General features: G+C 41.3%; 1 protein-coding gene across 1 annotated transcript in view; it reads right to left on the bottom strand.

Annotated features, from left to right (window-relative positions):
• LOC140464058 (dynein axonemal heavy chain 17-like) overlaps nucleotides 1-14,630 on the bottom strand; it is a 408,886-nt gene that overhangs the window by 348,601 nt on the left and 45,655 nt on the right. The window contains exon 8 of the mRNA XM_072558720.1: nucleotides 8,576-8,679. Coding sequence (XP_072414821.1) covers nucleotides 8,576-8,679 — 104 coding nt within the window. The remainder of the gene's footprint in view (nucleotides 1-8,575; nucleotides 8,680-14,630) is intronic.

Genomic DNA, 14,630 nt, shown 5'->3' with positions numbered 1-14,630 from the left:
TGGATACCAATGTATGGTTTTGTAAGGGACTAAGTAATAGAAAAAATTAAATCTAGTTATTTCATTATTTTTTAAAATCTAGATTCTTATTTCTTTTAGAAAAAAGCAAATTCATAAATCGAAACTTTCGAACTTCATTTCATCTCAGTATGGGATCTGCGGTCTGCCCATGGTGGATACTGGGTGAGCTGGCATAGAGGATATAAAGGAAAAGCTGATGGATATGAGGCAAGGATTGGCATAAAGTATATCTGTTCCTGTGTTGAATTGAATTAAATTGAATTGAAAGATAAAAGGCATTTGGTAGATTCATAGGCATTTCAACACAGAAAGAGGCCATTCAGTCCGTTGTGTCTGTGTTGTTGAGAAAAATCTGACTACATCAATCTCATTTACCAGTTCTTGGATGATTGCCCTGGCGATTATCTAAATACTGCTGAAATGTTGCTGGCTCAACTATCCTTTCAGATTGTGAGGTCCAGAATCCCACCATCCTCTGCATGAAAGTATTTCTTAACTCTCCTCTTGTCTTATATCTGTGCCCCCTAGTTATTGATCTCTGTACTATTGTAAAATGTGCCTTCCTATCTATCCTATTAATACATGCCATAATTTTACACACCACTCATCCTTTCTCATCCTTTTCAGATCCAATGAAAAATACACCAGCTTATCCAATTTTTCCACATCACTTAAACTATTTAGCGCAGGTTACATTCTGGTAAGTCTCCTCTGCTTCCTCTATTGCACAAGCACATCCTTTCTCTAATATTATGTTAATTCTACCATGAGGGACCTTATCAAAAGCCTTGATAAAGTCCATGCAGACTACATGAAACACACTACCTCATCAACATTCCTCGTGACCTCCTCAAAAACATTAAATGAAATTTCTCAGACACAACGTACCCTTAACAAATCCATGCTGATAATACCTGATTAATCTCCGACTCTCAAAGTGCAAAAAGACTCTATTCCTCAGGATTCTTCCGAATAACTTATATACCACCAAGGTTAGACTTGTAATTTCCTGGTATATCTGTCATCACTTCTTCAATAATGGACAACATCAGCAGTCTTCCAGGCTCTGGTATTTCACCTATAGTCAAAGAAGCTTTGTAAATTCCTGCCATGACCATGATAACTCATGTTTTGCCTTTCCTAATGGGTATATTTTATCTAGGCCTGTGGATTTTTACACATTATTTAAGGCTACTAGATTTGCTAGTATCATATAAATAAACTTAAATAACTACGCAGAGGCCTGTATCCCATTACCAAGTCACTCTTTATTTATTTGTGCACAGGATACTGGCTGTGGCCAGCCAGCTCATAGTCAGTCCCCTGAACTGAGGAGATTGTAAATCCCCTTTTGATATTGGTCAGCCAGCATGTTTTAGTTGACCCAGTTTAACAACCCCAATCAAGAACCTCATATTTAATTAGGTCCACTTGCTTCCAATTGCTTTATCCCTCTCCCCCAAGTTTGGGGATGTAGGTTTTGTGGTTCTCTTGTAACCTTTCCTGCGATGTTTTCACCCCAGGTCTAGTTCCTCTGATTCAGACATGACATGGGGCAGCATGTTCCTCATCATAGTCTGTTTCTTGCATCTGGAACATCTTGGAAGAGTTTCCTCCTCTTCTTCAGGTGCCAATGGTATCGAGGCTGCGTCCATCTTGGACTCTGAGGTTTCCTCAACACAAAAAGGGGAAAACTTCTGGTTTCTGACAGGATCTCTGGCAGTTCTGAAAGGCCAGTTTTGTTTTGCTCCTGCCCCATTTGCAAGGTAACAACTTTCAGATGATCCACATCTTTTTTCCAGTCTAACCTAACCAAACTTTAGAAGTTATTGGACCTGTCCTCATGCTAACCTCGCCTTGTATCCATACTACGCCATTGCAATGGTTTCGGCACCAAAATTCATCCTCTGAATTAAATTGCCTCTCGCACTTAGAGGAGGCATGTGGCTGGCATTGGCATTCCTGCTGCCATTTCACCCCTGCCCCTCACGTTTGGAAATATCTGGTTTAACCTGATGTGGAGTCTTCTCCCCATCAGCAACTCTGATGTGTGCAGGGTGATCCTATAATCAAACAGGAACTGGGAAAATTTGGTATCAAATGATGCTTTAGGCTGTTTCTTCAAGCCTGCCTTCAACATTTCGACTGCTCTTTCTAGTAGACCACTTGATGATGGATGGTATAGAGCGGTCCTTATGTGCCGGATGCCATTTGACTTCAGGAAATACTCAGAACTCCCTGGTGGTAAGTGCCGTTCCATTGTCCATATATATTTTTGGAATCCTTGTATCATGAGCGATTCTCAATTGTCATCCATGAGTGTGCCGAATGGACCTTATGCACTTCCAACCAGTCTGAATGGGCATCCACAATAACCAGGAACATTAAGCCCATGCACAGTCGACATGTAACTGGGTTCAGTGTTTGCCCAGCCATTCCCACGAATATGGTGGTGCTGCTGGTGGCAACTTTTATCCTTGTTGGCACTCTTGGCACTGCCCCACCAATGCAGTTACATCGACATTCAACCCTGGCCACCAAAGCTTCTTGGTAGTATCTTCATTTTGGAAACTCCTGGATGACCTTGGTGGTGTTTGGCCAGTATCTGGTGGTGACCTTTTCTCAGGACAATTACTCTTGCTTCCCAAAGTAATACACCATCCTTTAAGGTGATCTGGTCTTGCTGGATCCAGAAGGGTTTCAATCCTGGTTGCAATGGCCCTTCTGTCTTCTCCATTACCACTAACTGTTTTAGTTTTGTTAGGATAGAATCTTTTTGTGTCCACAGTTGAATGTTGTCAGAATAGACTCTTCTAGGGGAGGCACCACCGGTGTGGGAGATGGTTCAAGGCATCTGCATGAGCCACTTGGCTTCCTGGACAGTGTTCTAACTTGTATTTGTACACTATGAGAATAAGGGTCCACAACTGAATTCTACTGGAAGCTATGGGTGGCACCATCTTATCTTCCTTCAGTAGTCCTAGCAGGGGTTTCTGATCTGTTACTAGAACAAATTCCCATCCATAAAGATGATTGCTAAATCTTCCTTATTGCTCTGGGCATAGTTGCGTTCAGCATCAGCCAAAGTCCGGGTAGCATACGCTACAGAGCATTCAGCTCCATTGGGCCATTGGTGAGCCAATGCTACCCTGATACCATTAGGAGAGGCCTGGCTCATGTCCAGCTTCATAAAGGATGGCCTCCCCGCCACGAACTTTGCATACATGTCCTCTTGTATTTATTCAGCTGCAAGAAGTTTACTGTTTGCTTAAAATCCCCACAAAGGTGAACTGAGTTATTGGGCTTTACAGTTGACACAACTGGTGCTGCCTATTCCTCAAACTATGATTCCTTCATTCTCCAGCCTCCCTATTTCTGCCTCTACTTTTGCCGACAAGGCAAATGGCGCAGGGTGGGCATTGCAAAATCGTGGAATTGCTTCCTGGTCAACATGTAAAGCCGCTTTCCCCGATTTGACAGTCCTAAGAATTTGAATTCAATTAAATTAAGAATCTACTGATGATGAAACCATTGTTGAAAACCATCTGGTTTAATGATATCCTTCAGGGACCTGCCATACTCAACTGGTCTGGCCTACATGTGAATCCAGATTTTCAGATGTGGTTGGCTCTCAACTGCCCTCTGAAATAGCCTCAATAGGTGGTGCTAGAAAAGCACAACAGGTCAGGTAGCATCCGAGGATCAGGAGAATCAATGTTTTGGGCAAAAGCCCTTCATCAGGAAGAATATTCAAGAAGTCCTTTCCAAATCGTCTAATGAACAGGTTAGGCAGCATTCGAGGAGTAGGAAAGTCGAAATTTCGGGCATAAGCCTTTCGGGCATAAACACTCACAGACCTGATGAAGGGCTTTTGCCCGAAACAGCAATTCTCCTGGTCCTTGGATGATGCCTGACCTGCTGTGCTTTTCCAGCACCACACTATTGCCTCTAATCTCCAGCATCTGCAGTCCTCAATTTCACCTCTGAAATAGCCTAGCTTGCCATTCAGTTGTATCAATCACTGCAAAGTGTTCAAAAATAAATTAAACTGAACAGATCACCTGGTATCAAACTAGGCATTGTAAAAGACAAAGAGAAAGTGAGGTCTGCAGATGCTGGCGCATCGGGGTCGAAAAGTGTGGGACTGGGAAAGCACAGCAGATCAGGCAGCATCCAAGGAGCAGAAGAATCGATGTTTCAGGCATAAGCACTCACAAACCTGATGAAGGGCTTATGCCTGAAACATCGACCCTCCTGCTCCTTGGATGCTGCCTGACCAGTTCATTAAAACATTTGGAAAGGACTTATTGAATTTTCTTCATGGTCCACAGAAAGGAAATTGTCAGAAGTCAGTGAATGAGAATTTGAAGAGTAGAAATTTGGAGAACTGTCTTACAAACTGGTCAAGAAATAGTCTGACTTTGTCATACTCACAGAATCAGACCTTAAAAACCACGTTCCAGACACCACCATCACCATCCCTGGCTATGTTCTGACCCACTGGTGAACAGACCAGTACAGTAGTACACGGTTGTGAGGGAGTTGCACTGTGAGTCCTTAACATTAACTCCAGACCCCATGAAGACTCATGGCTTCGGTAAAACATGGGGAAGGAAACCTACTGGTTACCTCATACCCTTGGCTGAAGAATCAGCATTCCTCTAAGTTGAACCACACTTGAAGGAAGCACTGAGTGTGGCAAGAGCACAAAATGGATGGGGAATTTTAATTTCCAAATCAAGAGTGACTCAGCAGCAGCACTATTGATTGAGCTAATCCAATCCTAAAGGACATAGCTGTTAAACGGGGTCTGTGTCAGGTGGTGAGGGAACCAACAAGAGGGAAAATAATTACTTGACCTCATCTTTACTAATCTGCCAGTGCAGACATATCTGTTTTTGAAAATATCGGTACTTGTTGAGACAAAGTCCCACCTTCACATTGAGAATAGCCTTCTTCCTGTTGTGTGGCACTATCACCATGCTAAATGGGGCAAACTTCGATCTAGCAACACAAGACTGGGCATCCATGAGGTTCTGTGGGCCATCAACAGCAGCAACCATGTGGTCCAGCATAATCTAAAACCTCGTGGCCCAGCATTACCCTCACTCAATCATTATGATCAAGCCAGGAGATCAACCCTGGATCAATGGAGAGTGCAGGAAGGCATGACAGGAGCAAATTGACACCTTTTAGTTTCTCACCCAAGAGTGAGAGAATTGCAAAGTCCATGAAAATAAATTAATATTACTTAATATTGAGGTGCAACTGCATGGAATAAGGGATTACTGGATTATTGGTGCTGGAAGAGTACAGCAGTTCAGGCAGCATCCAACGAGCAGCGAAATCGACGTTTCGGGCAAAAGCCCTTCATCAGGAATAAAGGCAGTGAGCCTGAAGCATGGAGAGATATGCTAGAGGAGGGTGGGGGTGGGGAGAGAGTAGCATAGAGTACAATGGGTGAGTGGGGGAGGAGATGAAGGTGATAGGTCAAGGAGGAGAGGGTGGAGTGGATAGGGGGAAAAGGAGATAGGCAGGTCGGACAAGTCCGGACAAGTCAAGGAGACAGTGCTGAGCTGGAAGTTTGAAACTAGGATGAGGTGGGGGAAGGGGAAATGAGGAAGCTGTTGAAGTCCACATTGATGCCCTGGGGTTGAAGTGTTCCGAGACGGAAGATGAGGCGTTCTTCCTCCAGGCGTCTGGTGATGAGGGAGCGGCTGTGAAGGAGGCCCAGGACCTCCATGTCCTCGGCAGAGTGGGAGGGGGAATTGAAATGTTGGGCCACGGGGTGGTGTGGTTGATTGGTGTGGGTGTCTCGGAGATGTTCCCTAAAGCACTCTGCTAGGAGGTGCCCAGTCTCCCCAATGTAGAGGAGACCACATCGGGAGCAACGGATACAATAAATGATATTAGTGGATGTGCAGGTAAAACTTTGATGGATGTGGAAGGCTCCTTTAGGGCCTTGGATAGAGGTGAGGGAGGAGGTGTGGGCACAGGTTTTACAGTTCCTGCGGTGGCAGGGGAAAGTGCCAGAATGGGAGGGTGGGTCGTAGGGGGGTGTGGACCTGACTAGGTAGTCGCGGAGGGAACGGTCTTTGCGGAAGGCGGAAAGGGGTGGGGAGGGAAATATATCCCTGGTGGTGGGGTCTTTTTAGAGGTGGCGGTAATGTCGGCGGATGATTTGGTTTATGCGAAGGTTTGTAGGGTGGAAGGTGAGCACCAGGGGCATTCTGTCCTTGTTACGGTTGGAGGGGTGGGGTTTGAGGGCAGAGGTGCGGGATGTGGACGAGATGCGTTGGAGGGCATCTTTAACCACGTGGGAAGGGAAATTGCAGTCTCTAAAGAAGGAGGCAATCTGGTGTGTTCTATGGTGGAACTGGTCCTCCTGGGAGCAGATACGGCGGAGGTGGAGAAATTGGGAATATGGGATGGCATTTTTGCAAGAGATAGGGTGGGAAGAGGTGTAATCCAGGTAGCTGTGGGAGTCGGTGGGTTTGTAAAAAATGTCAGTATCAAGTCGGTCGTCACTAACGGAGATGGAGAGGTCTAGGAAGGGGAGGGAGGTGTCAGAGATGGTCCAGGTAAATTTAAGGTCAGGGTGGAATGTGTTGGTGAAGTTGATGAATTGCTCAACCTTCTCGCGGGAGCACGAGGTGGCGCCAATGCAGTCATCAATGTAGCGAAGGAAGAGGTGGGGAGTGGTGCCGGTGTAATTATGGAAGATCAACTGTTCTACATAGCCAACAAAGAGACAGGCATAGCTGGGGCCCATACGTGTGCCCATGGCTACGCCTTTGGTCTGGAGGAAGTGGGAGGATTCAAAGGTGAAATTGTTAAGGGTGAGGACCAGTTCAGCCAAACGAATGAGAGTGTCAGTGGAAGGGTAATGTTGGGGACGTCTGGAGAGGATAAAATGGAGGGCTTGGAGGCCCTGGTCATGGCGGATGGAGGTGTAGAGGGATTGGATATCCACGGTGAAGATGAGGCATTGGGGGCCGGGGAAACGGAAGTCTTGGAGGAGGTGGAGGGCGTGGGTGTAACCTGCATGGAATAAGGTACTTGCCATTTGCTATAGAGATTCTTAGCTTGCCATTAAACTTTAAGGGGAAAATTGGACTTATTTCCCAACACCAAAAAATACTGTCATCCCAAATTTTTCACAACTATCTACACTGCTTAAAGATTGGGATAATTTCATTATGAGTCTTATGTTGGCCTGACATCAGTTTTAAATTTGCACATCTAATAATTCTGATGAATCTGCTTTTTATATTGGTTACAATCCTAGAATTCTGCAGGAGAACGTTGTACAAGAACTTAGTGCCTGTTACAGTTGTTTAAAATATTACAGTTGGACACTATCAAACGAATGAAGGAAACTGAATGCTATGATTAAAATTGATACATGTAAAATATTTTTGTTACAAACTTTGTTGTTTAGTATAAATATATTATTATGGTTAGTATCACATAAAAACAATGTTAAAATAATGTTTTGAGAGGAAACGAAGATGTCTCTAAAGGATATATTTTCACTCAACTTTAGTGGAAGGCATGATGAAAGTTTTATAATATACAAATATCAATACTTCTGGAATTTACATTTTCGAATATAAGTGGTTAGGTCGGCAGAGGGTTTCTTTTAAAAAGAAAAATTCAAAGAGTCCTTCCAGAACATTGTTTAAATTCAACAGTTTGTGAGCCAACAGGTGATTACTGTCCCCTGCACTATGAATAAAATATGCTTATCCCATTGTGTTTACAACAGTTGGAAAAAACATGTAATTTATCCAGGAGGGCTTAATTATAAACCTGCAGGTTATCAGACCTGAGAAAGCTAAAGCTTTCCAATTTGAAAAAAGTTTTCTCTAGAAGATTTGGTAAGGACTCATTAAATTTTCTTCATAGTCCACATCAAGGAAATTGTCAGAAGTCAGTCACTTTGAACCTGAAGAGAAGAAATAAGAGGGTGCTTTCTCTGGACTTGAGATTCTTTAATGAAAGTTGATTTCATACTGCGTGTTTTGAAATCATTCTATTTGTCTTAATCGTACAGACCTGTATATATGAATGATTACTCTGTCTCTGTATGCAAAAGAACTGGAACGTTTACGTATGTATCGCATGACCAATTGTACAGATCATCAAAATATTTTATGAATAAAGTATAGTTTTGAAATAAAAAACATTGAATTACATATTAGATACCTTGTTTTATTTTATTTCTTCTTTCAAGTAGTAAATATCTGTTGCTAAAGTAAATCTGAAACCTAGTATGAATATGTTTCAGTGGCCACGTTAACTAAACAAAAAGAAAAAAATCTAGCAAGCTAGATTTCATTCTGAAGTCATGACACTATCCAGTAAAGTGGGTAGACTAGCAGCAAATTCATTTTCTCTTTTAGCACATGAATATTGACAGATGTAATATTTGGCACAACCATTCAAAATAGCACTTAAGCTTGCTTTCTGATCATTACATGTCTTAGCAAAGTAGTGTGCCAGCCTTGTAGTTATTCTTAAAAATGTAACATTGTTTTCAGATCATACTCACCACCATCATGAGATGCATTGTTTCTACATTATTTTTAGCTTTCTGAATCCTACTCTCAAGATCATACAATATGCCTCTCATCTCTTGAATATATTCCCAAACTCCTAACAAAAGATAATTGTGTTAAATAAATTAACTCTATATAAGATACCAAGACAGTTTGTAATATATTTAATTTTGGCTGATTATGATAACTGGAACTCTACGATTTCCATATGATTTCTGCTCAGATATCATTGGAACCTGAACAGAATTCAATGAAATGCTAAAATTAATTTAGTTTAAATGTACGTTTTATAAACACATTACATTGGAGTTGCCTGTTCTAATAAAAATGTTCATTTACTGCAAATCTGCCCACAAAACTGCTACACACCAACATGAGATTCTTCCAATTTTTTTACCCTTGGGAGTATTCATCACATTACATCCAGAGTCACTATGAGCACAGTCATGTTTAGTCATATTAATGACTTGCAGCTGCAAGACCAGCAATGAATTAAAACCTGATTTGGACATTTGTCACTCCAATGCTGTAATTTCTTTAAAGTATTTTTAAAATGCAGTTCATATTAATTTGTCAATTGATTTTCTGTCAATTGAAAATTATGCCTAACATTTATGACATCTGTCAGTTGAAGCTGCTCATTGACTTGTTAAGTTCATTTGTCAATATTAATTGAACTTTAGTTCGTATTACTGTCAGTTCTTCCACAACGTGATAGTTTCGTTCTTGTGCAACTACACGTCATAGAAAAATTGTGCTTTAGAAGCAGTGCTTAAAGCGTAGTTGCTGTAGTTGCATTACAGCCAACACACATTTTAAAAGTTTGCGCTGTAGAAATAGTGTCCCCAATTCGTCAATCACATTATAGCAAATTCACATTGATGAAAGGTGCATTATAACAGAATAACCTGCATTACGAATTCAGGCAATGTTCCAGTCTGTGGTCAATTACAATTGATAATAATGCTTGGAACTAGAAGTAAACGGGTCATTTCAGTAAACAGTCGTTGCATTTTATGTTTATTACACCCCTAACAGGAACTCCAGTCCATTGTTACTGAGAATCAAAGTGGAGAAGAGAAGAACAATTTTACAGGAGCCAAGACATAACCCATTTCTCTCTCCACAGATGCTGCAAGACCTGCTGAGTTTCTCCAGTATTTTTGATGTTTGCTTTAATTACTGCCTCAACTATTAAATCAGCAAATGAATTCCACAGTCTCACTGCTTTGTGCAGGGAATTTCTCCTGTCCTTTGTATGAACTTAGAGTACTTATATTTATTCATATTTTTATGGTCTTGGGTCTCCTAAACCCTAGCACTACCACAAATGGTTCTCATATATTCCTCCTATTTTTTTCCTCCTGATGCAAACTGGTGTTTTGTAGAGTACAGGCTTTGCCTGTTTTGTATTAGTAGCAAATCCCAGAGTGGTTCATTTTGTATGTCCCAGAAGAACATGAACAAGGTAGGGTATTTGTGGGAATTAGGATGCTGTGCCATTTTTCTCTTCTTGTCTGGATGAAAAGACCTATTTTATTTAGTGACAAAGGAACAAGTACCAGAGCCTCAATAAAAAGAGGTTCTTGCCCTCACAAGACTTTTGCTTTGCAAAAATATTTTGTCAAAGCTTTTCATCTTGCATTCATCAAGACAATTCACAAAATGAAAACTAACATTTATACTGCATGAAGGGAGAGTGCAGAGTGCTGAATGATTCAAATGAAGCCTGGTAGTTTGCTGTCAATCATCATTAATTGGTGCATTCTGTATGACAAAGCCTCTACCAATCAGAGTCCCAGTCAAGTTCAGGAAGGGATAGATTGGGCAAATATGGAAAAACAGCAGTAAAAGGATCAAAGGGAGAAAAAGTAATAAAAAGGCAAAATTATTGGCTCTTTGTATGAATGCATAGAGTATTTGGAAAAAAAATGCATTGGCAACTCAAGCATAGGCAAATGGGTATGATCTTATAGTTATTACAGAGACATAGTTACAAGGAGATCGAAGCTTAAAAAATTAACTACAATTCTGTGAAGAGGATTGATTTGAGTGTAGGAGTTGGGAAGTCATGTTGAGCTTGGACATTTCACGAACCAGCCCATTTTGCTGAGTTGACTTGTTCCCTGAACTGCCTTGAATCTTTCTTCTAGGAGAGAAATTAAACTTGTTTTTATTCACAACACAGATATTTTCTGAATTGAATTACAAAGCAATTTGCTCATTCTAGATTTTTCTGAACCAAAAATAAATTTACATGTTTTCTCCAGCTGTTGTAAACACAATGGGATAAACATATTTCCATTAACAGTGTATTGGTGAGGCCTCTTCTGGAATGCTTTGTCCAGTTCTGGTTGTCCAGTTATAGGAAGGATATTATCAAGCTAGAGAGGGTTCAGAAGAGATTTACCAGGTTGTTGCCGAGCACAGAAGGTTTGAGTTATAAAGAAAGGCCAGAAACGCTGGGACTTTTTCACTGTAGCATTGGTGGTTGACAGGTGATCTGATAGAAGTTTATAAAATAATGAGAGGTATCAATAGAGTTAATGGTAGTTGTCTTTTCCTTAAAATTGGGGAATTTCTAGGTTAGAGGGCATATTTTTAAGGTGAGAGGAAGGAGATAAACAGGCATGTTTTTTTTACACAGAGGGTGGTTTGTGTATGGAATGAACTTGCTGAGAAAGTGGTGGACTAGGTATAATTACACAGTTTAAAAACATTTGAATAGATGTATAGGAAAGATTTGGAGGGATACGGGCGAGGAGCAGGCAGGTGGGACTAGTTTAGTTTGGGATTATGTTTGGCATGGACTGGTTTGACTGAAGAGTCTGTCCCTGTGCTGTATGACTCTATGAAAATGAAGAGGAAACAGTGGATGTGATATATTTTATTCCCACAAGGCTTTTAAGAAGGCACAACATCTTAGGTTACTTAATAAGATAAGAGCCCGTTGTGTTGAAGATTGTGTATTAGCGTTAATAGCATATTGGCTAACTAATTTAAGACAGAGAGTTGGAATATGGAGGTCATTTTCAGAATAGTAACCTGTAACTAATGGAGTTCCACAGGGACCAGTACTTGGGCCACAATTACTTATAACATATATTAATGAATTACATGAGGAAAATGAATGTACTATCGGCAAGTTTGCAGATGATACAAAAATAAGTATGAAATCAAGTGATGAGGATGATACAGGAATATACAGAAGGATACAGATAAGCTAAGCAAGTGGGCAAAAACTTCCTTGATGGAATATAATGTGGGCTATGAGGGGTTACGCACTTTAGCAGGAAGAATAACAGAGCTACATATTATATAATTATATAAATGGAAGAAGACTGCAGAAAGTTACATAACAGAGGGAACAACAACACCTTATCTTCCATCTAGTAGGTACCTTACAGCCCTCAGGACTTAAAATTGAATTTTACAATGTTAGACCATGAACACCACCTTCTATGTTCAACTCTACATACCCAGATCTGGGCACCCAGGTGCCCCTATCAGCAATGTTTTTGTCTGCTTCCCCTTTTTATCTCCCTCTCTTTCAGCAACATAGTTATCCATTCATCTCAACTTTTTACACACCCTGAACCCCACCCCAATCATCAGCTAAATACCACCATTTCCCAGTTGCATTCACTTCTAATGAAAGGTCACGCAACTTGAAAAGTTAACTTTGTTTTTCTCTCCACCGATGTTTTCACCCCTCCTGAGTTTCTCTAGCACTTCCTACTTTTGTTGAAAATAAGATTAGTCCATTATCATAGCAGGCCTGTTAATTGCTTGAATATCTTTTTTTTTACCTAACTGAATGGGATAGCAAAATTGAATTCTGAATTCAATGGCTATAATGGTTTCCGCAAATGGATAGTTGGGGTTTTCTCAAGGGTAGACGAAGTAGAACAGATTTTAGGAGGGAGTAAAGGCTTCCTTATTTGGTTATGCAGGTCATGGTCATTTGTACCATGGGATAGTAGTCTTTAGCTGTTCTTTCTTTTTTTTCCCCCTCTCCTAGTTGAGACTTACTAACGCTGTACCTCAGAGCTCTTCTTAGATTTCTGTTTACATTTTTGAAGAGCCATTACTCAGCAAAGCAATCAACTATGCAAGAATTTTCTTTCAGTCTCCTGGTTTTATTTGAGAAGCTTTGAATTCTCACACCTTTGTTGTATTGTGCTAGGATTAAATTAATTCCTCTGCCTTCCATTGTGGTTGGTAAAGAGATAATACATAAGCCCGTTAGCAGTTCTGGCTGAAGCAGATCAAAAGTGGACAATCATGAGAGTTCTGGGAGCCATCTTTTTAGGTTTATTGTGTCCACCTCATCTGATGAGTGAACAGCGTTTTGAAAGCTTGTGATTATAACCTGGTAGGACTTCTGACTTTGTCCATTTAAAGGCAGAATAGTTGAAATAACTGCACAGATGCCAATAACCTGTCACCAAATCACCCTTTATTTACTTGTGAACAATATATTGTAGGGATAACCCAAGTAACCATAGGCCGGTGAGTCTCACTTCTGCTGTTGGCAAAGTCTTAGAGATAGTAAGGGATAGGATTTATGAACATCTGGATAGGAATAATGTGATCAGGGATAGTCAGCATGATTTTGTGAAGGGCAGGTTGTGCCTCACAAACCTTATTGAATTCTTCGAGAAGGTGACTAAGGAGGTGGATGAGGGGAAAGCAGTAGATGTGGTGTATATGGATTTTAGTAAGGCATTTGATAAGGTTCCCCATGGTAGGCTACTGCAAAAAATACGGAGGTATGGCATTGAGGGTGAGTTGGAGGTTTGGATTAGGAATTGGCTGGCTGGAAGAAGACAGAGGGTAGTAGTTGATGGTAAAGGTTCATCTTGGAGTGCAGTTATGAGCGGTGTTCTGCAAGGATCTGTTTTGGGACCATTGCTGTTTGTCATTTTTATAAATGACCTGGAGGAGGGGCTAGAAGGTTGGGTGAGCAAGTTTGCGGATGATACGAAAGTCAGTGGAGTTGTTGACAGTGAGGAAGGATGTGTCAGGTTATAGCGGGATATAGATAAGCTGCAGAGCTGGGCAGAAAGGTGGCAAATGGAGTTCAATGTAGCTAAGTGTGAGGTGATTCACTTTGGTAAGAGTAACAAAAAGATGGGGTACTGGGCTAATGGTCGGATACTTGGTAGTGTGGATGAGCAGAGGGATCTTGGTGTCCATGTACACAGATCTTTGAAAGTTGCCACTCAGATAAATAGTGCGGTGAAGAAGGCATATGGCGTACTGGCTTTTATTGGTAGAGGAACTGAGTTCTGGAGCCCTGGGGTTGTGTTACAGTTGTATAAGACTCTGGTGCGGCCGCATCTGGAGTACTGTGCGCAGTTTTGGTTGCCATACTATAGGAAGGATGTGGAGGCACTGGAACGGGTGCAGAGGACGTTTACCAGGATGTTGCCTGGTATGGTAGGAAGATCGTATGAGGAAAGGCTGAGGCACTTGGGGCTGTTTTCATTGGAGAAAAGAAGGTTTAGGGGTGACTTAATAGAGGTGTACAAGATGATTAGGGGCTTAGATAGGGTTGACCATGAGAACCTTTTTCCATGTATGGAGTCAGCTATTACGAGGGGGCATAGCTTTAAATTAAGGGGTGGTAGGTATAGGACAGATGTTAGGGGTAGATTCTTTACTCAGCGAGTCGTGAGTTCATGGAATGCCCTGCCAGTAGCAGTGGTGGACTCTCCCTCTTTATGGGCATTTAAACGGGCATTGGATAGGCATATGGAGGATAGTGTGCTAGTGTAGGTTAGGTGGGCTTGGATTGGCGCAACATCAAGGGCCAAAGGGCCTGTACTGCGCTGTATTCTTCTATGTTCTATGTTCGATGTATATTGGCTGTGACCAGCCAACTCAGAGTCAGTTCCCGGAACTGAGGAAATTCTAAATCGCCTGTTTATATATATTTATATCTCCTAGTTCTTTTTATGTTGTGTGTGTGTGTGTGGGTGTGATACACAGTGAAAGATAACAGGTGTATACATCTTTATTCATTTTCCACCACTAGGTAGAAAG

Source organism: Chiloscyllium punctatum, chromosome 39 (genome assembly GCF_047496795.1).
Source record: "Chiloscyllium punctatum isolate Juve2018m chromosome 39, sChiPun1.3, whole genome shotgun sequence".
NCBI classification, from domain to species: Eukaryota; Metazoa; Chordata; class Chondrichthyes; order Orectolobiformes; family Hemiscylliidae; genus Chiloscyllium; species Chiloscyllium punctatum.
This window is presented reverse-complemented; position numbering and strand designations above follow the sequence as displayed.